At 50.4% G+C, this 27,286-nt stretch overlaps 1 protein-coding gene across 2 annotated transcripts in view; it reads right to left on the bottom strand.

The window, feature by feature from the left end:
- LOC133095497 (voltage-dependent L-type calcium channel subunit alpha-1D) overlaps positions 1-27,286 on the bottom strand; it is an 89,641-nt gene that overhangs the window by 44,411 nt on the left and 17,944 nt on the right. The window contains exons 12-21 of one of the 2 annotated variants that reach the window (XM_061196996.1): positions 25,050-25,109; positions 22,278-22,384; positions 20,696-20,783; positions 19,777-19,884; positions 19,637-19,689; positions 18,123-18,269; positions 15,784-15,985; positions 13,551-13,709; positions 12,123-12,233; positions 3,716-3,799 (exon numbers count right to left, since the gene is read on the bottom strand). In XM_061196996.1, coding sequence (XP_061052979.1) covers positions 3,716-3,799; positions 12,123-12,233; positions 13,551-13,709; positions 15,784-15,985; positions 18,123-18,269; positions 19,637-19,689; positions 19,777-19,884; positions 20,696-20,783; positions 22,278-22,384; positions 25,050-25,109 — 1,119 coding nt within the window. The remainder of the gene's footprint in view (positions 1-3,715; positions 3,800-12,122; positions 12,234-13,550; positions 13,710-15,783; positions 15,986-18,122; positions 18,270-19,636; positions 19,690-19,776; positions 19,885-20,695; positions 20,784-22,277; positions 22,385-25,049; positions 25,110-27,286) is intronic. The other variant, XM_061196995.1, reaches the window with a different exon arrangement.

Here is a 27,286-nt window from a genome sequence, read left to right as displayed (position 1 = left end):
ACTGTGATGAAGACAAGTCCATGAGAGCTATCAAACCATGACCGTGGCAGGGTAGGGGTCATGGGAGGGGGTGGCAGGATGGAGAGGGCCGGGTGCTCATGCAAGCAGGACAACAGAAAGGGCCATCCAAAATGTTTTCGCAAAGAATACAAACGCAAGCTCGATTTCTCATTTCCAGGCCACATCGTTCATTCTTGAAGACTATGCTGCCATGTCACAGAGCCAAGCGTGACTGACCAAGATGGCCCCAGCTCAGGCCCCAGGCTGGAGACAACAAAATAGGGCACAGCAAACAATTTAGATGACCACGACCCACAGCACTCCTGTGAAACTCAGCGAAAACCAAAGGTGGGGAAGCCAAAGACAAGTATACAGTCTTTCGAGTGCTTTTGCTTTAACAACGACTTCACCGTATATATGTTTATATATACTTGCCGCTACAATTTTCTAAAAACAAAACCAACATGAAAATCAATTAGGCAACAGAAAAGAAAGAGCAGCAGAGGTTGGGAGAGACAGCACAGCAAGTTAAACATTGCAAAATATGATGACTTACGGCAGCTAAAAACAGCCAACAATGGACCAAGAGTAGTCATGCTCAGCTGAGTCAGGAGTGCGGGGGACAGGGCCACCAAGGGAAATGACGTGTGCTGCTTCCCGGGGAACTCGGCATGGGGGTGTGTAGAGGAACCACCGGCTACACTCAGAGAGTTATGTCACCAGAGGTGAAGGACATCCAGTCTCTCCTGTCTTTGTGCTGTGGCCTGAGGGTCGTAGATGCCCAATAAAGATGTGATGAAGGACTGAATAAATGAGAAGGTGGCCTTGAGCATCCCCTCTTCACTGAGGCCAGCACAGAAATGCTGAGGTCCCCTAAGGTGGCTTTCTACTGGGCCAGGGCCTTGAACTCGCATTGCTCCCGGCTCAGGAAGGTTTGGTCTCAGGCTCCATCTGACCAGGGGAAAGGTCACGTACTGAAAAACAGTACGAGGATGTTGACTGGTAGGATATCTGAGTCTGACTGAATGCCAGTGAAAGCCTGTATTACACAGAAACCCCAAAGTCAAATGCTAACTAAAAAATTTCGTGTGGGCTTTTATAGACCTGTGGCTTTCCTGACTGATGGAAGGTGAAGGCGGACAGGTCTGAGACACTGCTGGGCAGGGCTGAACCAGAGGGAAGGCACAGTGGGCTCGCCCCAGCACGCGGCGAGGCAGCCAGGAAGCCGCGCGTACTGTCGGCGGTGCACCAGCGCGGGGGGGTCAGGCATTAGAGAGCTGGGCTGTCCGCTTGGTGAGCAAACCCTGGCCACATCCTGGTGCCCCGAAACTAAGCATGGACCCCACCACCTGCACACCATGTGAAGCACAGAGCGCTCCCGGGAGACCTGCTCAAATCGTCACTTATGATATTTTCACTTCCATTATAGACCACCTCTGACTTACATAAGGGTCTGGTTCCAGAATGTTCACGTAAAGTGTACTTTGATGGAGGCTGTAAGTGCTTTATGTGGTGAGATGATTAAGCAGGCAGATGTCTGGTCATAAACTCAGGAGAGAGCCCCTGGCAGCCCAGGGAGGGCCCTATGTTCTCCCATTAGCATCAGATTATTTTATAACCAAGCATAATTCACACATCATGAATGGCAATTTTACACCTGACTTGTGGAATATTTCACATAACGTGGAATTTACATAAGTCTGGGCTTACGGAGGTTGGCAGATCTACGTACCTAAGTCTAGTAAAATACCATTTCAGTACCTGGTCTTGGCATGAATTTGAGTGTCATGAGGCTTAACTCACACCCTCATGGACATGGTAATGTCTTACAGTTCATTTCGCTTATTATTACAAGGAAAATCTATATTTAAAATAATACCACTGTATCTCCCTAACACTTTGGGAGTTTAAGCAAGTATTTTCACAAATATGCCTATCATTTTATCATTGCAACGTACCTATGAAGCAGGGAGGGCAGACATCATTCATCTCAGTGGTTCACGAGGGAACTGAGGCCCAGGTCCAGGCTACCGCTGTCCTGCTACTCTACACTCCACAGTCAGCCTGGCCCCCAAAGTGGTGGCATACAGAGATCTCATCATTTTATTTGGTACAGGCTGTCTGGGCACCAGGATGGACCATATGAGCCCGCAGGTGTCAGCCAGGCAGAGCGTGGCAACCCCTTCCCAGCCAGGCATGTGGGGAGGAGGGCCAGGTTGGCACCGTGGAGCAGGAAGCCAGCACAGCACGGCAGCCCACCCCATGCTCCACCTGTCCCTGCGAAGGGCTCCACACAACCTGGGCACCCACGGAGGCCTGCTGATGAACTGGGGACAGACCAGGTGGGCAGGGCCAGTTCTGCCCGCATCAGGCCCTCCTGGTCTGGGCATAGGGTAGATCTGAGAGGGCCCAGTGGGAGGCAGTGCTCCCTTTTCTGCAGCCTCTGAATTTTGAGGAAGGTTCTCAGGATGCTTCCTAAAGGTTGGGCGGGGTGGTCACCCCACCTACCATGCTGCTCCTCAACAAAGGATTCAACTGGGTGCAACAAAGGAGCGCTGACACCCTCTCCTAATACACACGAGGCCCTCCTTCCCCTGGCCCAGGGCAGCCTTCAATCTGCGTCACTATTTGGGGAGCTAGGATAGGCATGTTCCCCAGCGTCACCAGTAGGGCTCAGCAGACACAGGGTACAGGTGAGGACACCCGCAGCGGTAGCCACGTGCTCAGGGCACGGCTGTGGGGTTTCCCTCCTGTGCCTTCACAGCCCCACAGTGGGTACCAGGGCACACGTTATGAACTCTGCTTTCCAGCTCAAAAAACTGAGGCACGAAGCAGCCAGGGGCCCTGCCAAGGTCACCCAGCTACTGAGCGATAATGTTCACATACCCACACAATTAACTCCTAGCCCTTAACATTTTAATAAGGTCTTCTTTAAAAATAATGTTTTCCTTCCAAAATGGCAATTCTACATTTACTTCCCCACTCTCATTCAGGGGAAGGGGATGGGGGGATGGGGGGCCGGGGGAGGGAGGGAAGATGACAAAATGTTCTTAGTCTTTTGAAGCAAATGTGTGCTTGAATTTCTAAAGTGTACAGAGATCCCTGGGGAGGGTTTCTGGTCTCCTTCGTGTTAGACTTAACGAGGTTATAGGACACAAAATTTGCTACTTACATTCACTTCAGTTATAGCAATATCAACGACGCTACCAACAACAATTAAGGCATCAAAAGTGTTCCATGCATCAGTGAAATAGTGCTGTTAGAGCAAGCATTCAGAAGCCACAGAAGACAGGAAGCACAACAGGAAAAAAAGAAGAAAAGGACAGTGTTATAAAAGGGGAACATTCTAGCATCAAGCCACCTGGCTACTTGAAAAATCACCCTAAAACAAACATGTTATAGGTACATCACTTCGGGTATTGCTTCTGACACAGCAAATAAAAACAGTTAGAGACGCCTATCTTGCCCTGCCTACCGCTGACTCGGCTTAACGCTGCAAAACAGTCAGTCCTCCAAAAGGCGATGTGTGTCTAAAGGCCTGGGGATCAAGCTCTACGCTAAAAGGCCTCTTTTCTGCAGCTCTCATTAGAAAACTCCTGGTTTTCGATCAAGTACGACTGGGCTCTGTGACTTGTCCAGGTGATGCAGTGCAGGGCCGGGCGGGTGTGCAGACAGAGACAGGATGGGAGGTGGCCCCGGGCGGGCACATACTCACGTCGGCTTCGCTGAGCGCCACGTCTACAATGCTGCCGATTACGATGAGGGAGTCAAACGTGTTCCAGGCATCACTAAAGTACCCCTGGACAGAGCGGGCGGGGGCAGACGTTTATGAGCACATAGGAAGGAGAAGCCACGCCGACCACGTGGGGACACACCCGGGCCCCGCAGCAACCACGGCAACCAGGGGGTGTGGAAGGGCCAAAGGGAAGTGACCATACCGTCCACCGGTGCAGAGGGACACGGGGCGGGGGCACCTGCATGTGTGAGAGAGGCCACGGGTGCATGGGCCAACACACACACACACACACACACCACACAGACACACATACACACACACACCACACAGAGACACACAGACACACACACCACACACACACACACACACACACCACACACACACCCCCCACACACATACCTGTAGGACAGAGCGAGGCACTTGGCGACCCTGCCCTGGCACCCAAGGTCACAACCCCAACCCCTCGCTAGCTGAGGGAGGAGAAGGCCCTCCTACTCCTCGCATGGGGTCCCCAATCACCTCCTTCTCTTCTTCTACGTCAAGACCGCTATGACCGGCATTTCACACATTCTCACTGCTGTGCCCTTGAAATAAACCAGTATCCCTGCCCCTCCTCGACAGTCCAAGTACTGCAAAGGGTGTGCCCCACGGCAGGATGTCCTCACAGAGCTCTCGGTCTAAAGGGACACGAAGGCTTACAGGGAGACAGGCCAGCGATGCACGCCGTCTAAGGCAGAGGTGTGGCTTGTGGGGCTGCGGGATCAGTGCACAGAAGGTCTCACAGGGGAAGGAGCGCTCAGCGCTCCCACTGTCCCCCAGAGCAGCCCCTATCTCCTGACAGGCTCCTTCTTCCTCTCCAGCTCTGGCTTCCCTCCCCTCCCTCTGCATCCTCCAGGCTGAGCGGACTCCTTTCCATCCGTCAAACCACCACAAGGGTTCTTGCCCACCTCCTGAGGCCTCTGCAATCCCGGCCTCCCCACCCCAACTCTACCTGCCCACGACCACTTCCTCCTTCACACTCAGCTCAAATGCCAATGCCCTGATGGCATGTTTGCAGATCCTCCTGACGTATACCTCCCATCCTGGGGACTCCGAATGTCTCTCAGGTCTTGATCACTGAATCTGGGGCCTCTGCCCGCAGGTCTACCCCACGGAAAACCCTCTGAGGATGGGGACTGTGCTGCCTGCTCTGTCCCCTCCTCCACTAATCCCACCACCCAGCCCAGAGCCGCGAGCCCGGACAGTGCTTGGCACGTGGTAAGCCTCCTCCTTCCACCAACTTGCACCCTCCTGGTCATGCAGCTCTGCCCTATTCTTGTTATTTCAGGTCCTTGTATCTTGTTGAAGGTACAACATCCCTACGACTGGGACTTACAAATCTGTACATACATGGCATACATTTTGCATCCTCTTCTGGGCTCAGCACAGTAGGTGCTAAATTACTGCCTGTTGTCTCCTGATACCCCCCAGGAAGCCCTCAATCGGGGGGGGGGTGGGGAGAACAGTGCACGGAGGCTTCTGGTTGCAAGGTCAACGACTGTCTGCAAATCAACTGCATCTTTTCAACAAGTCAGGACGTGTTGTGGAAATAAAAATTCAGGTCTGAATCATATAAAAAGGGGCCCAGTGTGCTTACAACGGGGTACACTTAGTGCTGGATCAAGAACACCGGAACAGAAGGTACTTTGAAGTGTCAGGTCCCATGAATTGGTGATCAAGTGCAGGCCCAGAGGAAGCCACTGCAGAGCCCCAGCCTTTTATGACACTATGGAGAATGTGGACACGCTGGCTGTTCTAACAACCGGAGGAGGGATGTTTGTTCTAATCACTGTTAATCACCCCAGGTGCAGTTATGGGGGACCTGTAACGCTGACTTAGGGTTTGAGATTTTTTAAAAATTTCATCTTAAATAATGTAAGATTTTCCCAACCAACTGCCATGACTTCTGACCCTGCCCCCGCCCCCCCCCCCATCCCCTGCCATCTCTCTCCTCCTCTCCCACAATCCCAGCACCTCTCTCACAGTTACTTACCCTCATGGACTGACTGCCACCCTCCCAGACCCTCCTGTCAGCCCTCTAACAAGTAAACAAAAGCTCGCCTGCACCAGCTCTGATGATCAGTGATAAACGTCTAATGGGAGCGTCTGCTTAACAAAGACAACGTCTTACTCCTTACAGCTTCTCTTCTCAAGATGCGGGACTCTTGGCTGGCAAAACAGGAGAGGCGGGCCACGGTGAGGACAGGACTGGTGCCCCTCAGGAAGCCGGCTGTGCTGGTCAGAGAGGAGACCCAGAGCCTGCGCCGGGACGTAAAGGCACATCCTGCTTCCCTCCCCGAGGACAACGCCAAACCAAAAAGTCAGCTGGATCACATGGTGCGCTGAGTGCCGCCACTGTACCCGGGTTGTGAGAACACAGGGTTTGCTCTTAAATTATTTGCATCACTGCGAATGGTAACACACAGTGGGCTGACTGGCGGCCTGGCCACAGAGCACACTCTGAGGTGCAGAGCCTGTCCTTTTCTTCATGGATTTAACAGCAACCCAGAACTGCAGAGAGCATGGTGAGCCTTTCCCTCTCCTCTAGAGAGGAACTGATGCCTTAGAAACGCGTGGTCATCAGTAACAACTGGGGCTCTAGGGCAGAGAGAGCAGTGAAGACCCACTGTCCCCCCTGTCCTGTCCCACACCACGGGCCCTGCCCCCCTCTTGCTACAGTACATCCTTTACCGGAGGCCAAGCCCACCACCATTCAGGGCACTGAATGCCCCTCTTACCTACTTGAGACTTTATTCCTGAATAGCTCCTCTCTCTCTGTATGTCTCTGTGTCTCTGTCTCTCCAGAATGATCAGTATTCACCTTTGGATCATTCCTATCAGCCTGCAAACTATTCTCCAACTGGCCCATCCTGGCCCACTGTGATGTATAAAGTCACTTTAAATCAACACGACAGGGGCTTGATGTTTGGGGTCCTGGAACTCTTTGGTAATCTCATCAACACCCTCTCTGGAGGGTCCACTGCACTCACAGAGTTGTGCCCAAATTCTAGAGGGTTCCTGGACTGACACCCTCATCTAGGCGACAGGAGGCTTGAGTTGCTGCAGGTAGCTGGAATCACAGGCTCTGGCCAGATGGCTTGCTAGGGGTCCCGGGGAAGCAGAAAATGCCAGCCCCCACCCCCTTCTTCCCACATCCTGTTTCCCTGTTTAGTAGCCTCCTAGGTAATAAAATCACTGTCAAGTGAGTATGACTCAGCCCCACCCCTTTGCCATCAAAGCCGCCGCAGTGTCTGGGTGACCAGAAGGTCAGGGCTTCTAGCACGGCGCCCACCTGCATGCTCTCTCCTCTTGGCCAGTCACAAGAGGGTCTCCTACAACTGAATGCGGAGGCCAGGTCCCCTCAGGTGGAATCAGCGGTCCCTACCAGTCTGGCCACAGTTGGCCCTTATTATTTTTTGTCCAGCCTCACCCATTTGAAAGGATCAAGCAAGTCAGCCACACGTAATAACATTTATTACTCGGAAACACTTCTGACTCCAGGAATTTAAAATCATAACCCAGACTAACGTGGGCTTAGGGCCAGGAAGCTCCCTTGTTTCTAAGAACTCTATCTTGATTGTCCATTAACGTCATCTCCAGCTAGACTATAGGCTCCTGGAAGGAGAGCTGGACCCCCAGCCAGGATAGAGCATGGGCTTGGCACATGGTGCGTGGCAAGGTCTATGCAATGGAAACAAGAGAAGCAGCCCAAGTCCAGGATCTTTTCGCTGCCCGGCCTTTTGGGGTTTACTGAGGCAGCCACATCACTTACCAATTTCTGCCAGGGACTGTCTGGGAAGCATTCGACCCAAGGGATGACCCACAGTGCCAACTTTGGGTGGAAACTGTAATTGACAGCTTTCTAACCAGCATAAGCCTTTTCAAAGGTCAAGTGGAGGCTTAAAGAAAAATACATTCACTTTTGGCCACTCTGCTCTGCCCACATCTCCTGTAATAGAAAAGCCGGTAGTGCCTGATGGCAAGAGGCTGCACCCACAGGCTCGTCCATCCGTTCCTTTCTTCCTTCCACCACTTCCTATGGAGTAACCAGCATGTAGCAGGCGTCGCGTTGAGACAAACACAACCCAGCCCTGAGCAGCTGCTCATCAGCTAATGGAGAGGGAGACATGGGGGGTATTGATGTTGACAATACACAGTGAGCATCTAACAGAAGCACATGTGAAGGGGAGAGCTGACCCTGGCTGGGCTGGGGGGACACTGTGACGGAGGAGCCCACATTCCAGACAGGCCTTAAAAGATAACAAGGTGGAAAAAGGGCTTCCAGACACAGAAGCACGTGCCACGGAAAGGTCTCGCATGGTAACAGTGGGGATGGGGTGCAGAGGAGGAATGGCTGGGAGTGCGCGGCCAGAAATGAGGCAGAAATGTAAGTGCGCTAGTGTTTGGTGCAGAATATTCGACTATGAAATTACCTTTTTTTTTTTTCATACAACAGGTGGCATGGTCAGCTTTCGGTTTACGAAGGGAGTGTGTGGAAGATGAAGGGAGGGAGCTGAGGCCAGAGGCAGGAGATGGTTCAGCAGTCAAGGAATGCAAGAGGGAGGAGGGCAGCGGAGGCTGGGGTGAGATGAGCTGGCCACTGAGGCCCGGGGCGTGGACGCATCTTACCAGGGGAGAAGGGGACCAGGAGGGAGCTCCGGGAAGCCCCGGCCTTGAAGGGATAGGCTGAGCCCATGAAGGAGTCTGACATCAAGTTCTAATTAAGGAGAGTTAATATTTCCTCTCAAGCGTTATTTGGCATTAAAATAAATCACTGAGATACACTTATGTGATATATATATATATGTGATCACTGAAGAACTGAAAAGATAGTGTCAGGGTTTCTTCCCAGAAGGTGTAGAATGTGCTCCAGGAAAATTGCTGGGGGCTGATTAAGCAGCCTTATTCCTGCCAGGGACCCTGGGGGAGGGAGTGCTGTCCTGGGAGGCATATGGGACCAGGTGACCCAGTGTCCACAACACACCCGCTCTGCACAAAAGCACAAGGACAGCACTAAAGCACTTTCTTCTTTCCCCAAACCCAGTAACTCTCGACGTTTTCCAAGCTCAAGTGGCTGGGCAGGTAAATGAGACATTTTCAAGGTACAGTTGACGCTTGAACAATGTGGCTTTGAACTGTGAGTGTCCACATACACATGGATGTTTTTCAAGAGTAAATACCACAGCCCTACGTGGTTCGTGGTTGGATGAATCAATGGGTGCAGAGGAACCTCGGATAGGGAGCGGCAGCTCCAAGTAATACTCAGATTAACCCACATGTTGTTCAAGGGTCAAGTGTAGAACCAAGATCAAAATGCTTCGAGGTCTAAGACTTGGGAACAAAGTGTGGCTCCCTGAGGAAAAGGCCACATGGAGGCAGGTAACGTACTTGAACAGGTGCTGGACAAAACACCAGATGGGCGGCCTCTGGAAGCACAAAGAAGGAACCTCGGACAAATCAGAAGTGCTCTTTAGACCTACGGGAGCCAGTACTGTGGACAAAGCCCTTCTTCTTCAATCTCCCTCCTTGCAGCAAGAGAATTCACTTGAGAAGTCCAGCGGCTGCCCCTTGGGAGTACTGGAGGGGAAGGCCAGGGGAACAGGACTTGGTTCTTATCTACATCATGGCCCACCTTTCAAAACCCTAGGGCGGCTCAGTCGCTCCAAGTGCACGAGGTCGATGCCTGATGGGTGGGTCTTCCCTGGGGAGCCGACACAACCCACCGAGCAGCCTGCTTGCTCGGCCCTCATTCCTTGGCTCTTTGGCGTCTCACCACCTTCCATGCTTGCCTAACCCACACTCAAAACAACTTTTCCCCTGGAGTGATCCCACCTCCCCACCAGGGAAGCTCCCAGCTCGGACCACATCCCTCTAAATGTGCTCTCACTCAAGAAGCCCCCTTTACCAGTCAGGCCCTTGAGTATAAAAGGACTCAGCTTCCCCCACTTGTTTGAACCCTTCCTCCTATGATGCCTTCTCACCTCCCAGGAAGGATTCTAACTTCACCCTCTGTATTTCTATTACAAAACAGCTGCAACCCTGTCTCTCCTGACAGCTGCTGACAAGTTCTCCCAGAATATGTGCCCCTCACTGTGGAGAACACAGCCCCAAAGGACCCTGCGACAAAGCTCCCCAGGAAAGACAAAGACTTTCTGAGATGAAGCTGATGGGCCAGGTTCCCAGCCCTCTGTCCCTCTGTCCATCTCCTCACAGAGATGCTTCCCTCTGCCACCTTTGCAACACGGCTCCTCAGCCCCACTGCCCCTCTGATGGGTAGGAGGGCCTCGCTGACTTCTCTGTGGAAGACTACTCGCCTGGCCTTGCTTTGCTAACACCAAAGAGGAGATAGGAGAGTCAGGAAGCGTTTTAAGAAGAGCTTTGCTTCTTGGTGAAATGACTCTCTCCGGCTCCTCCAGACACACCGTCACAACACCAAATCCATCTGCTTCACAAATGCAGCGACAGTGCCCCTCAAGCGTAGAGGTGCTGCTATTGCTGTTTTAAAATTTCTCTCACTTGTAATCTGAGGTTGTCTTCTGCTGTGAAAACACCTTGCGGAGGAAAACTACGAAGCGGCACAATTTCTAGCGGAAATCACTCATTTAAAAACTCTGATCGATCAGTACTGATTATAAATTAGCTACTCATTTCCCCTCGGCCTCACCAGCCTGTTCACACGCCACTGAACTCTCCTCCCAAGTTTGGTATCAGTGGTTCACCGGACACAGCCGCTGACAGTGCACACGCAGACACACACGGACACACACACATGCCGTGGGCAAATGTGCCTTCTCAGAGCTTAATCACCAGGCAGGGCAAGACACGGCGAGGGCATCTAGGAAATGTTGCATAGATATGTGCCATGTTGCCTTGATCAAGTGCTTTTGGAGTCCTTACTCTGCAACCCTTCCATCAGTCCAGACAAATGTTGATCAAAGACGGAAACGGTAAAGGGAAGCAAACCAAAAACCTCAAAGGAAATTCAGAAGAGTTTGGTGGGGGCGGGAAAGAATGTGCATGTGTGGAGATATGGACAAGTCACAGTAACTAGCATCTGGCCATGCAAAAATGCCAAGTTTGACCCCACTGCAATCACCCCGATCGATCACTTACAAGCGTCCTTTCTTTTTGGTCCACAAAGATCTGATAAAGATTGCATAGGAATTAATTCAAATTAAAGAAAGGAACAGTTCTGAATTAGAATTCCACTTACGGATGGAGTATGTGAAACCGTCATTTCATAATCCGAGTCTTACTTAAATTAGTGTTGTCAGATACCTTACACCCTGATGAACAGACACTGGGGTCACTGAACTCATTCTCTAACTCTGATGGGTGGAGGCTTTGCTAGAAAAGAAACTGAGGGTCCAATGTTTCACAGCTCGGCCAGGATCTGCTCCTCCGTCTAGGGTTTTAGGACGAGGGAACATCACCACTTGATGATGGGGATGGTGGTCGTCATAGTAACAGTCCTGACACGTCTACAGCATGGGGCTACATGCCGAGCACTCTTGTAAGCGTGGCACACAGAGTGATTCTTACTCCTCCAAACTGCCCTATGAAGTAGGACTTCTAGCGCCCTCATTTCATGGGTGAGGAAATGGAGGCACAGAGCAGTGAAGTATCGACAACTTGCTTGGGGATTTGAATCCAGTCTAGTCCCAGAATGGTGCGTGCTCTTCGACACTATACTATCTGTCTCTTACGCTACAGACGTTGACAACTGTGGACTGGAGTCACTCTGTCCTAAAGGAGACATAATACGCAGAGCAGCCCAACACAGTTTAAAATGCTCATGTCTTGTTTTGTCTTAAAGTCAAGTGAAATTTGTCTAAATTAAACAAATGAAAGATGGTATGGCTGTGAGAGGTCTGCAGCTGGTACAATTTTCCATAAAAGGTGAAAAAGATGCTGTAGACCAAGAACAAAGAAAACCAAAGTCTTTATGCTGGAAATGTAAAAGTAAAATCAGGGCCGAATAATTTCTGATGGGTTATGTGAAAACAATGTCTCCAATGCTCAAGTAATGAGGCAAGTTTCCCTGAGACAGTCTGACACACGCTCTTCTAGAAACAGAAAATCAGGTTTCAAAACAATCTCCATTCTGCAAATTCCTAATTCTCTCTTCTTCTTTTTCTCAGAATTGTTTTTGTGAGGTTTCGTTTTCGCAGATTTATTTTCCCATATGTACACAGATGCCCTAATCAGATTTTAACGTTCTCAGGTGATAACCTAGTTAACGGCCAGAACAATTCAGCATAATCCAATAACACAAGACTAACAGGAAGTGGGTGATTCTTTGGAGTGATTCAGCTACAGCCTTTGACAAGTGGGTTCAGCAACTCACCTTAGGTTTAAACGCGATGACTTTCAAAACCATCTCGACAGTGAACACCCCGGTGAAGACCATGTTCAGGATGTCCATGGCGTCATTAAACATCTTGGACTGCTCGTAGTGCTGTGGATGGAAGCAGAGGCACAGATCTCAGGGGTCCACTCCAGACTCGCAAAAGGAGGCTCTCCAGCCCGCCACCCCCTGCAGGCGTCCGTCCGCCTGCCACATGGACAGAGAGGCAACCTCCCCCGTCCAGCACCCCCTCCCAGTGATTCCACTGACGCTGCGAGGGCACATGGTTGGCCCCCCACAAAGCGCAGGGGGCCCTGACAAGATGAGGGTGACCGAACGATGAAGGGGAAAGACATCCACTTCCTCTGCTTGGAATAAAGGGAATCCACCCTTTCTCCCAGCAGGGTTTCTACTCAGGGCCTTGACCCAGGCACAATGCAGAACACACCCACAGGTCTATGGACAAAGGTAGGATTCGGTTAGGATACATTATATGCCATTTAGGCCTATATTCAACCAAAGGCACTGTTATCTTGCCTTCATGCTTTTCCCTACATCAGCAGAGGGTCCTCATTCATAAGGAATTCTTATATTTAAGGAAAGGGCCAGAAAACGTACCCTTGGCTGTCTTTACACTCATCTTCCAGACAGCACTCGGAGTTGGTTTGATTTGCTCAAGTTCTTAGAGCCAGTGGGAAACTGAATCTAGACCTTGGCCACTCTTGTCCTAGTGCAATATCCACTAGAGAACGCAAGTGCCGGAAACGCTCACTATCAATACCGCCCTGTAATCCAACGTGGCCAATTGAAGTGAGCTGCATTCCTTGCCCCCTTAGTGAGCAAAGAGTCGCCGTCAGGCAGGTCAAACTCAGTACTCCACGGACCAGAAGACTCCCCACTGCCACGCTGAGAGTGACTTGAGGACAGGAATGACACTCTGTGACAGGCCCAGAGCAAAGTGCCTGACACAAATTACCCAGCATGAACTTTGTTTCCCACTTTACCAATTGACAAAGCCAGGCTCGGGGGATTTAAATAACTTTCCCCGGGTCACCCAGCTGCTAAGGAGTCAAGTCAGGATTGAAGACCCTGCCTGTTCATTTCCACACAGACAGAGCTTTTAGTCCACAACCACTCCCTGGCCACAGAAGCCCACAGTAAAGGTTTACAGGCCTGCAAGCCACGCTAGGGCTCCACAGAAATGTCACTTACGCTCACGCCGTACAGCCTCTTACGCAGAAGAGTGATTGTAAACTCCTGCCATGGCAACTGTTAGCCAGAATGGGAGTCTGGCCAAACTACAGCCCAGACTCATCAGATAATCAAACCCTTCCTCCTGTGAGGGGGCGGCATTCCACCCTCAGAATGTGGGGCATGGGGCTGCACCGAAGGCCCAGACGTGATCCACGCGGCTGTCTCCATGTTTACCTGCATGGCCAAGCAGAGTGTGTTGAGCATGATGAGGACAAACATCATGTATTCGAAAGGCGAGGAGTTCACCACGTACCAGAACTTGTACTGGTAGGGGTTTTTGGGGATGTATCTCCGCAAGGGACGTGCTTTCAAGGCGTATTCAACACACTGACGCTGCAATGGCAGAAAAGAGCAACGGGGATCCTGAGCATGTCTATGGAAGAAGGACACAGTTCTTGTCTGCCCTGAAAAGCTGGTGCACACCTACTGGGAGGGAGCGAGAACGAGGGGAAACCGCCAGCACAACCCGCACAGGTACCACTCAGCACCACTGACAAAGGGCCCCCAACTCCATCACCTCATCTGGTCCTCAGAGCAGCCTTTGAGGGTAAGCAGAGCACCCAGTTTGCTTCCATTTCACTTATTAAAAGACTGAGGTCCTGCGGTGCATTAAGCAGAGATGCAAAGCCTTGACCCAGGTCTTATCCCTCCCCTTCCTTGATGCTGGTGGAGTACATCTGTAGTTCTCCTGCCCAGGGAAGGAAGCCAAGTAATGAGAGGCAAGGAAATCCGCAAGAACCAGAGGGGCTGGGCTGACTCCCTGAGATTGGAGATCCCATGGCTGCTCCAGGATGGACCCACACAAGACGCCTACCAGAAGCCAGAACGAGCGTGTTAACCCTAAGTGTCTAGTGGTGAGTGAGCTGTGTGTCTGTCTGAGAGCTTTTGAGGCTCAGGAGATTGTCGTGTTCATCTTAGAACCCCCAGGACGTGGTCCGTGAGGATGGCCAGAGCACTGCCCCGTCCACTGATGCTGGGGCCGAGACCGGTCCACCCTTTGCAGCAAGCCTGGAGGGACCCTCCAGCCCCGAAAGCCTTTTCAGCATCATACCCTACTTGCTCCTAGGCCCAGACCGACCACAGGCTCTCTCTGTCCAGCACCTGGCCCTGCTGTGACCTCACATGCTGACTCTTGGGACCCCCGACTGGAGCCTATTCTGGACCTCGTGGTGACCTAGTTTCAGCTCTGGTTCTGCCTGGGTCTTGCCCTGACACTCTTCTTCCTTGGCGGGGATCGGGAGGTGTGAAGAGCTGGGCCAGGCCTCCCTCAGACTGTCACTGATAAAATCTGCAGGGACACCCTGACAACTCACAGCAACGTCTTCCTATAAACCAAGCTGTCCTCGTGTCTCCCCCAGTGGAGATGCTGCAGCCTGAGACAGACGGCCTCACCATGCACGGCGACTTCCCGCCAGGAAGCCCAGGCTGGCAGATGATTCTTGCTCTCTATGTAATCATCAAACAGAGATGGCTACTGATAGAGGGCCTGGGGGAAACTCCCAGAACAGAATCTCAATCTCACAGACTATCTTTTAGGGCTGAAAAAGACCTTTAAAAGTAATTCCTTAATGCCCTCAATTTAGAGAGAAGGGAGACAGCCCAGACAGGAGGTGGAAGCACACCCACAGTCACAGAGCAGGTGCAGGTAGAACAGGACCAGACAGGTCTCCCGGCTCCCTCGCATCATCACACGATCAGAGCCAAAGGCCCCTGCACCTAACAGACTGGTTAAAACAAGGTGCTAGATCAAGAGAGTGATGCCAGTGCAATCTTAGTCCCAAGTTTAAAGTTAGCGACTTTCCCGGTGGCGTGATAGGGTACTTCCTCCTAAGTCAATGGTTCTCAACCAGGGCACATTTGACAATGTCTGGAGATATTTTTGGTTGTCATCAAAAATGGAGCGGGAATGAGGGTGGGGGGCAGAAGGTGCTACTGGAATCTAGTGGGTAGAGGCCAGGGAGGCTTCTCAACCACGCACAGCAAGCATAACAAAGAATTATCCAGCCTCAAACGTCAATAGTCCCGAGGTTGAGGAGATAAAAGGCTATCCCTTGGGAGGGACTGTGCGAGTGTCACTGGGTGCTTTCTGGCCCCAGGCCACACCATCCTACATGACTCTGAGCTGTCACTAGTGGGTCATGACCATAGAAGGTGGCCTAGGTATCCTGACTTCTCACTCACATGTCTGGGGGTAAATTTCAAAATTACAGCCTAATCTGCATCTGGGAAACTAACTCTCCACACTGATGACTCACAGTGGCTGAGAGTGTGCTGTGAGCAGGGCCCAAAAGCCCCAGGGACAGAGAGCAGGTGGGCACCCTTCTCTGTACGTGTGGGAAGCCGTCAAAAGAGAAATCAGTCCTCTTTGGCTCAAGGGACAGAAGCCCAAACAGTGTGTGACTTTAACCTGATTTTTGTCCAGCTCACAGTTCTTATACTCTTTCTCCCCCTGCTCCTGAAACGTGACGATGACGAAGCCCACAAAGATGTTCATCATGAAGAACGCTACGATGATGATGTAGATGATGAAGAAGATGGAGATCTCCACGCGGTAGTTGTAGATGGGTCCGACGTTCTCTCCGTTCGAGTCAATGGCTTTGTACAGCAACCTGGAGAGCAGAGGATCCAGTGAGCGCCAGCACCCTCGGCCAGCAGCCCAGCCCCGCTGGCTTCTGACCGCCTCTGCGGGCACTGACGGTCGGACCCCTCACTGGGAGCCCACCCCAAGGCCCCGGGACACGTGGAGGTCCCTCAGGAAGCCTCTTGAGCATTAGGCCCATCAGCCCGGCACGTGGCGGAGGGAACACCTGGGATATATTTGTTGACTGATTGCTTTGAAGACTGGAAAAGATTTTACAAATATCCAATAAGGCTCCTTTCTAGTCACAGACAGAAGAGAGGAAGGACATCACATGGAAGACACTGGTGGAAATGAAAGCTGTAAACGCAAGACAACGAGCGAGCGGCCAGGGCATTTCCAAAGAACTACGAGAGGCTCCCCAAACTGAAACAGGCACTAAAATTAAGTATGTGCCGGGCACAGCTCTGAGCAGAAAGAGGGGCAACTACTGCAACAGCCTCCAGTTCCATGTGCGCTCGTTCTGACGCAGATTCAGCCCTTCCAGGCACCCGCCCGAGGCACGCACTGTGCTAGGTGCTTTCACATCCATCTGGAAAGGTGGACCTACTGTCGTCCCTGTCTTACGGAAGCTCAGAGAGGGATCTAAGTGCCAAGGTCACAGTCCTGGGGGCAGAGCAGGAGCTGAGCCCACCTCCCCTGAGCCCCAAGCCCCAAGTCTGTTCATTTCCCTGCCATCCCTGGTGGCAGCTGCCACCCAGATTTCCTAAAGTGCAGTGTTTAAAGCCTGAGACCACAGCTAGCGCCTCTGTAGAGTGCAGGCTCTCACTCCATGCCCCTCTTCTCGCAGGACCAACCCACCAATGAACAAGCCCCACCCAACAGTCCTTCTACTTCGCAGACACCCCACATATCCAGAGAGTCTGGCCAGCCTGACCACCCTCCTCTGGGCATGAGAACTTGACATTCAGAACTCTATCGACATATATGCTAGTGCCTCTGTAGAGTGCAGGCTCTCACTCCATGCTCCTCTTCTCGCAGGACCAACCCACCAATGAACAAGCCCCACCCAACAGTCCTTCTACTTCACAGACACCCCACATATCCAGAGAGTCTGGCCAGCCTGACCACCCTCCTCTGGGCATGAGAACTTGACATTCAGAACTCTATCGACATATATGCCAGTGCCTCTGTAGAGTGCAGGCTCTCACTCCATGCCCCTCTTCTCGCAGGACCAACCCACCAATGAACAAGCCCCACCCAACAGTCCTTCTACTTCGCAGACACCCCACATATCCAGAGAGTCTGGCCAGCCTGACCACCCTCCTCTGGGCATGAGAACTTGACATTCAGAACTCTATCGACATATATATGTTCTGGTGGCAGAAGCTGTGGGGCCATCAGAGAGCAGAGAACAACAAAGGTACAAGAGTTCTCCTCTTGTATTCTACCTTCTTCCTCCTTTCCACTTATCTTACCTCACCCATCAAAATCCTAGCCATTCCTCAGGACCCTATGCTGCATGTCTCTGCCACACCAGGACCCTCCTGCTTGGCTTGGCTGAGGACACTGACTAAACGTGGGCTTTGAAAGGGGGAACCACATCTAGACAGCTCTGTTTCTTCCACAGGGCTTAGTACAGCATGTTGCATGGAGTTGGTATCAAGAGCACACTTCATGAATGAGCCAGTGAGCGCGGCAGTGAAAGACATGGCACAATGGCACGTGTTAGTACATGACTAGGAGTGAATGAACAAATGAATGAACGGTCTGGGACACTATCAAGGGCCTCTTTAGGAACAGTGTAGTGGCAGCTTTACTGATGAGGTGACACAGGAGCTGGCCTGAAAAATGCCTCTGGGGACTCTCCATCCACATCCAGCGATGCCCCCCAGGAGCCCGCTGAGAGATACCCCCCTTCCACCACCCCAGCTTCCCAAATCCGAGAGTCCTGGCTGCCCACAGGGGTTAATCTTTGCCTAATCCGACAGAGGAGCCCTGTGGGCCAGGAAGTGAGTGATAAGTGGCCCAAAGTTAAAAAGTCATAGAAAAGGCCTACAAAACTGGAGAAAAGCAGCAGGACTCGCTTTCCAGGAGAGCCGGCTCAGCCCAGAGTGCCCGCGAAGCAGCAGGAGCGTCCCTGGGAGACACACGATCTCGGTACTCACGCGGGCCAGCCCTCGAACGTGGAGACCGTGAACAGAGCCATCATAGCTGAGAGGACGTTGTCAAAGTTGAAATCGCTGTTTTGCCAGATTCTCTCACGGACCACAGGGTTATCGACATCCCCATCCTTGTAGAGGATGAAGAGCCCCCTAGAGAGGAAAGGAAGTGGGCGGTCACCCTGGCAGGATGTGGAACCGGTCACACTGCCTGATCCCTACCCCGGCCAGGCCACTGTTCTGAGCATGGCACAGCCTGCGTTTCTCCATATCCTGCCCTGCATTTAGCCTACTCTACGGTTCAAATAACCATGCAGCAATGACTAAATGAGTATTCTCCAAACTGACCAGGCAGACACCCAGCCTGATCACAAATGAAAACTACCGAGCAAGAACCGTCCCTCATACAATGGCCTCAAAGTGTGCAATGAAGAACCGAAAGTTTTGGCCATGCAGAATTCCACAAGCTCTGGGAAACAAGCCCAGGCATCCTCTAATCTACATTTTAGTTTTAATCAAATTCCTTCTCTTATACTAACAGTATTCCCAGTTTTCTTTCCAAAACAATTCTATAATTGCTGGCACACAGTATTTCTCCTAGAATGTCTCTATTTCACAGATGAGGAGGCCGACTTAGCGAGGGAAGGGAAAGCATCTTCACGCGGCTGCTGTGCTGTCACCTCCGTGGGCGCCCCCCACCCCAGAGCATGAACGGGGTCCCTGAGGTGCACTGCCACAGTCACATGGCCTTTGGTGCTCTCTGACTGCACCTTCTGCTGAAAAGAAACCCTCAATGAACACAGTGCAAGCAGGCCAGCCTTGCCTGGTGACATCTCAAAAGGACAGGGACACGGGGACGTCTATGCTTCTAAGGTCTCAGAACTTCAGGCAATGGTCTCCGTGTCTACCTTCATAGTCTTCTGGATGCATTGGGATAAGAGGAATGAGTATATGCCACCTGCTCTCTCCTCTGCCCATTATTGTGAACGAACATATGGCCAAGATGTGGGTGATGGGAGCAAGGAGAAAGAAGCATCCTGGGACCTGTCAGAAGAGGGTGGCCAGATCCTCAACTCCAGGAAGTTAAGCTTCAAGTTCTGGTTTGAGGAAAAAATTGGATACGTGGCTGTAGGGGGAGCTTTTGGGGGGCATTTCATAATTGTTATTTTAGGTTTTAGTGCCCACTCCCTCCCCCAGTTTACTGATTCTATACCAAACATCAGAAGTCATCTGTCCATGCCTTAAGGGTGATGAAAAGCTTTGGAACTAGACAGAGGTGGTGTTCCCTCCACAATGTGATTGTATGAAACGTCACTGAACTGTACAGTTTGAAATGGTTGATTTTACGTTATGTGAATTTCACCTCAAAACAAAACCCTTCCATCTCTCCAGCCATGAGCTGAGCTCTCAGGCCTCTTGTCCTCCACAACAAAAAACTTCTGAAATGCTAGCACGAGCGGATTCTTGAAGCTTTTTATCTGTTCTTCCAAATTCCCCACTCCCACGTTCAGGACACTCACCTGCATTCTTCGGGGTTACTTTTGGCTTCATCTGTGCATCGATAAAACTTTCCCTGGATACAAAACAGACAGACAGTCAAATGTGGGCTCCGCCTGAAGAAGATGGGCTGGGCTCCATGCTTGAAGGCCCTTCCCTGTACCTTGAAGAGCTGCACCCCGATGCAGGCAAACATGAACTGGAGGAGGGTGGTGACGATCATGATGTTGCCAATTGTCCGGATGGCCACAAAGACGCACTGGACCACGTGCTAGGGAGAGGGGGTGGGGAGGGGACAGGGGAGCGTTACTTCCCTGTGTTATTTTAGCCACGGGGTGAACTAATACCAGCCAAGATTTTCTATGATTGTATGCATTTTTATATTATTTGCCTACCTGACAGTCCCTTATGTTTTGTTTTTCAGGTAGTTATCTATGGAGTTACCCCCAGTGCATTATGGCCACCTGGGAGGAACGCCCTGTAAGCAGGTCCCTCCTTGGCTTCCTCCAAAGCAGTGAGCTCAGTCAGAAGAAATGCCATGGGGTACAGCACTGCCTGGCACACAGGCCCACAGGGTCCTGTACCCCATAAGACGACTGAGGAAAATGTAAACCCTCTGGCCTTTTGTACAAACTGCACAAGAATAGATTTAAAGACTAAAAGAAACCCAAAGGAGTACTATTAATAATGAAAAAAGTAATGAAGTGTGAACAGTAATCAAATAAAGAAAAACATCTTAAGTTAACAAAAAATTTAAAAAATAATAACTTTTTTCATGGAAAGGCATTTTATTTTAAATATAGCAGTGTGTGCATGTCAATCCCAAACTCCCAATCTATCCCTCCCCCTACCCTTCCCCCCCTGGTAACCATAAGATCATTCTCTAAGTCTGTGAGTAAAATAATAACTTGAAAAACACTACCAGCACTTAGCAGAGGCAGCTCCATTGGTTAGAAATGTTCTTTTCAAAGGCAAAGCCCCCTGGAAAATCCATCAGGCCTCAACTCAGTCCCGGCCCAGAAAAATCAGTGATGACAGCTAACCCCAACCGAAGCCAGCCCAGCCTGGAGAGGAATCCAAACCTTAAGTCCTTTTGCTCTGTTGATTGCCCTGAGTGGTCTCAGGACCCGTAAGACTCTCAGGATCTTCACAACAGAGATGGCACTGGATCTAAGGGAGAGAGCAGAGGAAAGCAAGCCAGCAGAGTGCATTACAGTGGGTAAAATACTGCGAGATGATTTCACTTTAGTACAACTATGGTGGGTCCACGTGCAGCAGGGCTAATCTCTCCCCATGGCCCACACACGAGGATGCGTCTCCTCCTTCCGGTCCGCGCTCCATGGCACCTCCTAAGCCAGGCCCCCCGCACTCTCAGAGACCCTGACAGGCACACAACTAATGCAGCAGAGACACAACTTAGGAGTTTGCTTTATTCTTTCCACCTGATGTAAACGCTAGGCAGCACTTGGCTGAGTTGCGTTGGTTTGGTTGGTTTTCTAAGTTTGGAGGCCTGCTGCAGTGCCCTGGTGCTGGGCTTCTCTGGCCTTCAAGGAGTCCGCTGTTGGGCGGGAGAGATGGGCAACCGCAAGCCAGCGTGTAGGTGTGACAACAGAGGGAAGGCAACCAGGGGAGCACACCTTGGGGAGTCTGGGAAGGCCCCATAGAGGTGATATCAGGTGAGTCCCAAGTGGGTATGGGGTTAGCATATGGGGGGGGTGGGCGGCAGCCGGAGAGCGCAGGCACAGCTGCGAGCTTACAGGCGTTGCAAAGATACTCGTGAGAATGCCTTTCTGAGTTGTGACTACATGGCTCCCTCTCACTGGGTACTGATGGGAGGTGAGGAAGAGGATTTTAACACAGGGCAGCTTCAGGCAGGGGTCCTCCCCCTTCTGAGGGCGATAGAGCCTCTCATTTCCCTTTAGTTCAGAGGCCATGTGCACACACGTGCTCTCATATGGGGGGCACTGATGGTCAGCACCTGAGCAGAGGTGCTTCAAAGTCAGCAGGAAAGCAAGGCCACCCCTGGACGCTCCCACTGGAGCCTCTGCCCCAAACCCCCAGGTACGGCAGGCAGGCAGTGTACAGCTGGGGCTGTTCCCCACCAGAAATCTCTCAATGCCATGGAAAGGTCCTGGGGCTCTGACTTGCAGCTTTGGCCCCTTCTAGCTAAAAATTTTAGATGCCAAAAGAAAAGGGTCATAGCAGCTGATTTATCCTGGAGAGGAAGGGAAGCCTTCAATATCCAAGCTGGAAAGGCCTGAGAGGTCACCTCGTCCAACCCCTCCTGTATAGAGGGGGAACTGAGATCCTGGGAGAGGAGCCCCCGCCGGCCCCGGGCCCTGGACCAGCCCCTGGAGAACCCAGACTAGAGTCCAGCTGCCCTCCCTCCTAGTCTAGACTTCTTTCACCCTCTTTTGAAAAAAATATCACAGAGAATAATGAGCATAACCCAGCAGAGGGCATAAAAAGAAAAACAGAAACACAAGAAAGCATGAGTTGTCCCAATGCTTTCTGGCATGGGCACAAATTAAGCTTTCCCAGATAACCGAATGCCATAATTAAAATGATGCCTAGGCTTTATGAATTATGTTAAGACTCCACACATAGACCTTCCTGCCCAACAGTCCTGTACACACACGTTCACACACGCCCCAGAATACTTACTGGATCCCAAATGACACCAGAGACACCCCAACGACCAGCATATCCAGTAAGTTGAAGTAGTTCCTGCAGAAAGCCCCTTTGTGGAGGAAAGCTCCAAAAGTCGTCATCTATAAGCAGAATCATGAGTGATTTAGTGTTTTGTTTTTTTTTTTTCTCTCTGCAGAGGAAAAGAAACCTGGGCTCTTTACAAAAGCTTGAGCAAAGTATGACTTTATGAACAAGTGTGCATTAGGAAGCCAGAAATGTAAACCAACAGGGCAGAGCAACTGAATGCTTTGTTCAAAAATGGAAAAGGGGCAGCTGATTTCCTATACATTTTAAAAGAAGAGAGCAATTATTTCACTGGACATTACTACAGTGAAAACAAATTTCAATTATGAATATATCGTTGGTATGTCCAAAGGCTCTGTCTCAGCAGAGAATCCACTTGACCAGGTTTGTCAGGATGTAATCGCTGCCCAGACAACCTGGCTTCCCCACAAAACGCCAGTTCCAGCCCTTCTGAGACCCCAGCAGAGCCCACATTGCTCCAACCCAGACTTCCCAAGTGGGGCTAGAAGTGCCCGAGCCTCGGGCTCACATGCTCCGTTGATATAGAAACTTGCATGGTTTTCCCAGGCCCCATATTGCTCCTAACAGCCCTTAGTGATACACCCATTTTAGAGGCTCCTCCAAGTCCAGCTACTCTAGCACGTGCCAGGTGTGGCTCAGAAGCCGTCACCTGCTAAGTCACGGCCCCGAGTAACCGGAGCCCACACCGCAGGCTCCCCACTGAGCTTCTTGAATAAGGAGCTTAGTGAGCAAGTGCTCCAGAATAAAAACTGCAAAATACATGGAGTTACTGCTTCTTTAAAAAAACAGATGGGAGAAGTTTCAGATAAGTACAGGAGAGGAGAGGCAGAGCTGGGAACTGATTATACTGGCCCATATGGAACTGCCAATAATTAACCCTCTTTAACCTACAAAAAAAAGGCCACTTCAAATGGTTTAACCCAGTATCCAAACAGCCTTCCAAATCCTCCCCAGGCCACCAGGAACCACCCTTTCGATGTCAGCTGCTTCTCAGAGATTCTGCATTTTCTGAATCCTTCTTGTTTTAGCTCATTTTCCACTCTATGAGATACTTTCAAAATGAGGATTGATTTGGAAGATTTAAGTCACTGAGGCAAATATATAGAAATTGAAAAGCAATAATTGTGTTTTTTTTTTCTTTTAAATAAACCTGTATCTCTTTGCCCTGAAGCCCAAGAGGAACTAAATGCATTGAACAACTTAAAAATGTGGAAAGTAAAACCTCAATTAACCAGGCTAACAGGCTAAAGGTAACATTTTCCTGTTCAGTTTGAGGAGAAGGCAAATTGCCAAAAAAAAAAAAAAATAAAGCAGCTCAGGATGAAGCAGAGGCCAGGTGAGCGTCCTTGCACCCCACGCCCTGTGCCTTCTGCGCCAATGCCCATCACCATGGAAACGGAGGTAGAATCTGCTCACTGACCCAGGCAGCATCTCACTTAGGACAACCGTCAACCAAATTTACTGGCCTAAAGGCAGGAAAATGAACTCAAATGCCTAGAAGATTTTTAACAAGGGTTTAAACAGAGGTTGGTTGGTTGGTTTTGTGCTAGTATTTTCATTAACCAAAAAAAAAAAAAAAAAGAGAGAGAGAGAAAATAACTAAATACCCTATTGCCTGGAATGTTAACTGAGGTTTCATTTGACAGAAGCTTTTGTGAAGAGCCCAAGTTCCACGGTACATTAAAATACATTTTTTTTTCTTTTTTTGTCCTGAGATGCACACACAAAAACCCCAACATGGTTTAAAGAAACTGTGGTTCCAAGACCTCATTTCCCAGCTTGTCTCTCCACTAGGAGATGACTGCCCTGACAGTTGTCCCAGGCCACGTTGCCCCAGTACTGCGAGGACGCATGCCCCTCAGCAAGTCTGGGGTTCTGGGCTCTCTGCTGTGGGTCTCCAGACCTCTGAGTACATAGGAACGAGCTCTCCCCAGGGTGGCCTTCACAACCAGTACACAAACCACATGCAGCAATGGCAACTGGCAACTCATGCATGGGCAGCACATTCCGGGCCCCCTGTCCAGAGGGTGCTCTGTTCGTTTGTGTAAATGTAAGCCCATCCATTAAAACAGATATATCTTAACACAAAGAGACCCACATTATCTTGCAAATCCCGTTGCAAGAAAATAGTGTGTTACTCTTTTAGGGCACTGAAAACATAATGCAGTCAAAGAAATGAGAAGAGAGACATTCCCTTCGCAGGAGAAATGCTTTTCCTCTGACTTTGATGTCAAGAAGGGTGGAAGAAAGTTCACACATAGTGTTGTATCTGTTATCAGTTGACACATTTCAGAGGACATTAAAAAAGGAGCAAAATATAATTTCCAATCACTATTAGGAAGCCAAAGTAGCTCCTACATGCATTCAAAGGTTAAAAAGAAACAGCAAAAACAAGTTGAATGGTTACAGGAAAAAAATCCTTTGGTTAAAAAAAAAAAAAAAAGCGGAGCTTGATCACAGAGGACAAAAACTGAAAATAGCCAAAAGCACGTCACGCGTCTTGGCCGTGTGTCACACACAGGAGCAGGCCCCTGAAACACACTCCTGTGGCACCTGTTACCTTCAAAACGATCTCAAATGCAAAAGTACCAGTGAAGACATAATCTGCATAACCTAGCATCTGGAAGGTAAACAAAGAATTGCCACCGTTATTGCTACCGCTGCTTTAGAGTATGTGAGGATCAATGAAAAAGCCATTACCTTTAACAGGATTTCAACAGTAAAGATGGCTGTGAAAGCATAGTCAAAGTAACCCAGTATCTGCAAGGCACAACACGTGGAGATGAGAAAAAGGCATCCGGACAAACCCCGACAGCTACACGCCCACAAGAGGTCAGAGACCCGTTCTCCCGGGATATGCCTGCCACCCTGGAGGAAAGTGCAGAGATGCTCAAAGGGCCCCACCTTGGTCCAACCAAGAGCTTTGGGGATACTTACCTCCTGTAACCACTCCTGGTGACCCCCCCACCCTGCCCCAGCCTCGTGTTCTGGGCAGACAGAGGCTCACTTATGAAAGCACTATGCTGATAAGTAACTTGTGGCACCAGATAAATTAGTCTCACACACATTTTAGATTTTTAACTGCCTTTTTGGTAGAATGAAATATGCTGTCATTCAGCTGAACTTTGGATTGGAGGGAAAATGTAAACAAAGGTATTAGTGGCACCAAATGGGGCCACGTGTCCCCTCCAATTCCAGCCCATTCAATCAGGGAGCAAACACCCTTCCCCCACCGATGTGCCGGGCTGGAGAAATCTACAAGGAAGAGTTTCACTTATCATCTTCCTCCTGCCCGCTGCTCTGCATCTAACACCGCTCTCTCTCTCAAGGCAGGTTTTTTCCTTGCTGGGCCCATTCAAAGAATGGACTGACTTGGCCTCTGAATGATGGTCCAGGCCACTTTATCAGCATTCCTGAGAATACTGTCTACTTTCCAACCAGTGGAGTCCTGCTAACCCCTTCTGGGGTCCCTGCTTCTCCTCAGAGCCATGGGGGCTGAAGGGCGGGCAGGTGGGCAGCAGTGGGCCTGTCTAAGGCTGCCCACAGGGAATCCTCAGCCACAAACACAGCAGCCGAGACTCTGCCACTGGAAGAGGCCATCTTGGCTGCTTATCTGCATGACAACTGGGCTCTGTGGTTTGGGGGAACTGAAGAGAGCGGCCCTGGAAGATAACCCGTGGAGCCCACCCAGCCCAACTCCATTCATTTCACAGATGTGGATGCTGAGAACAGGGGCGGCTGCTCAGGCCACACGGCCAGTCTCTGCGTCGCTGAGCGGGAAGCCAGGCCTCCGATATGCCAGTCAAGAGCCACGGGCCCTGCTGTGTCCGTGTGGGACCCACCCCAGGGGAGTCCTTACTACTGTTACACTAAGGCGAGGACCTCTGTTTCAAAGGCAGCCCTCCTCGCTGAAGTTCTCTCTCTTCAGACAGTATTATTCATTTTCCAAACTGTTTCCATTTGGGGATGTATAAATTTTGCTGGAACCCTTCTGTGTATCTGTGCTTCTGGCCAGGCAATGAAAGGTCTTTCCCAGTATACTACCAAGGCTGCCCACAGGGAACCCTGCCTCTCCTCCTTAGCCCCTCCGAGGTCGCAGCAGGGCTGTGCCTGCTGAAAGCACATGGGTAGCCAAGAATGACACAGCTGCCGACAAGCCAACAACTCAGCCTGGTACCCGGGGTCAAAGCTCTTGGACTCCGGTTGTTCTTTCCTCATTCTGCCTCCTTTCTCTTGTTCACTAATGAATCAGCTAAGGTTTAAAAAAAAAAAAAAAAAAGCACTGCATGATATTAGTTATACGACGTATCTAAAGCAGTGAAACTCGCAGAGAGAAAGCAGAATGGCGGCTGTCAGGGGCTGCGGGAGGTGGACGTGGGTAAAGTTTCTGTCATACAAGGTGAGTGAGTTCCAGAGATCTGCCATCCAACATGGTGCCCAGGGTTAAGGATACTGTCTTGTATCCTTAAAATTTTGTCAAGGAAAATCTCATGTTAAGCGTTCTGACTACGGTCAAATAAAAACACTGTGGTATTTTAAAAGCAAGACACACATACATATGTACATCTATTAAAAAAGAACAATAACATTCTTGGGAAAAGTGGCAGGGAAATAAACCCATGGGGAAGTAATTACAATAAAAAATTAGAACATGATGCCCGCATGTAAATTAACTCTTTGTCAATCTGTGTTCTAGGACTAGCTTCTGACCTAGTCCATCACATAATGGTATTTTTTTCCCAAACAGCTTTTCCCCCTTGTGTCTCATCTTTAGGATGGAACCAGTGACACTGAGAGCCTTGTTCCATCTGAGTGTTTAGACAGGCTCGAGAATCTTAACAAAAGCCCTAACCTCTGAGTACAGACTGAGACAGGCTCAGGGCCTTCATCTTTACATCACCCACACATGCTTTGAGGGGAAGATCTTTTAATCTTCG

Source organism: Eubalaena glacialis, chromosome 7 (assembly GCF_028564815.1).
Source record: "Eubalaena glacialis isolate mEubGla1 chromosome 7, mEubGla1.1.hap2.+ XY, whole genome shotgun sequence".
Taxonomy (NCBI): Eukaryota; Metazoa; Chordata; class Mammalia; order Artiodactyla; family Balaenidae; genus Eubalaena; species Eubalaena glacialis.
The sequence above is the reverse complement of the archived record's forward strand: the minus strand, read 5'-3'. Positions and strand labels throughout refer to the sequence as shown.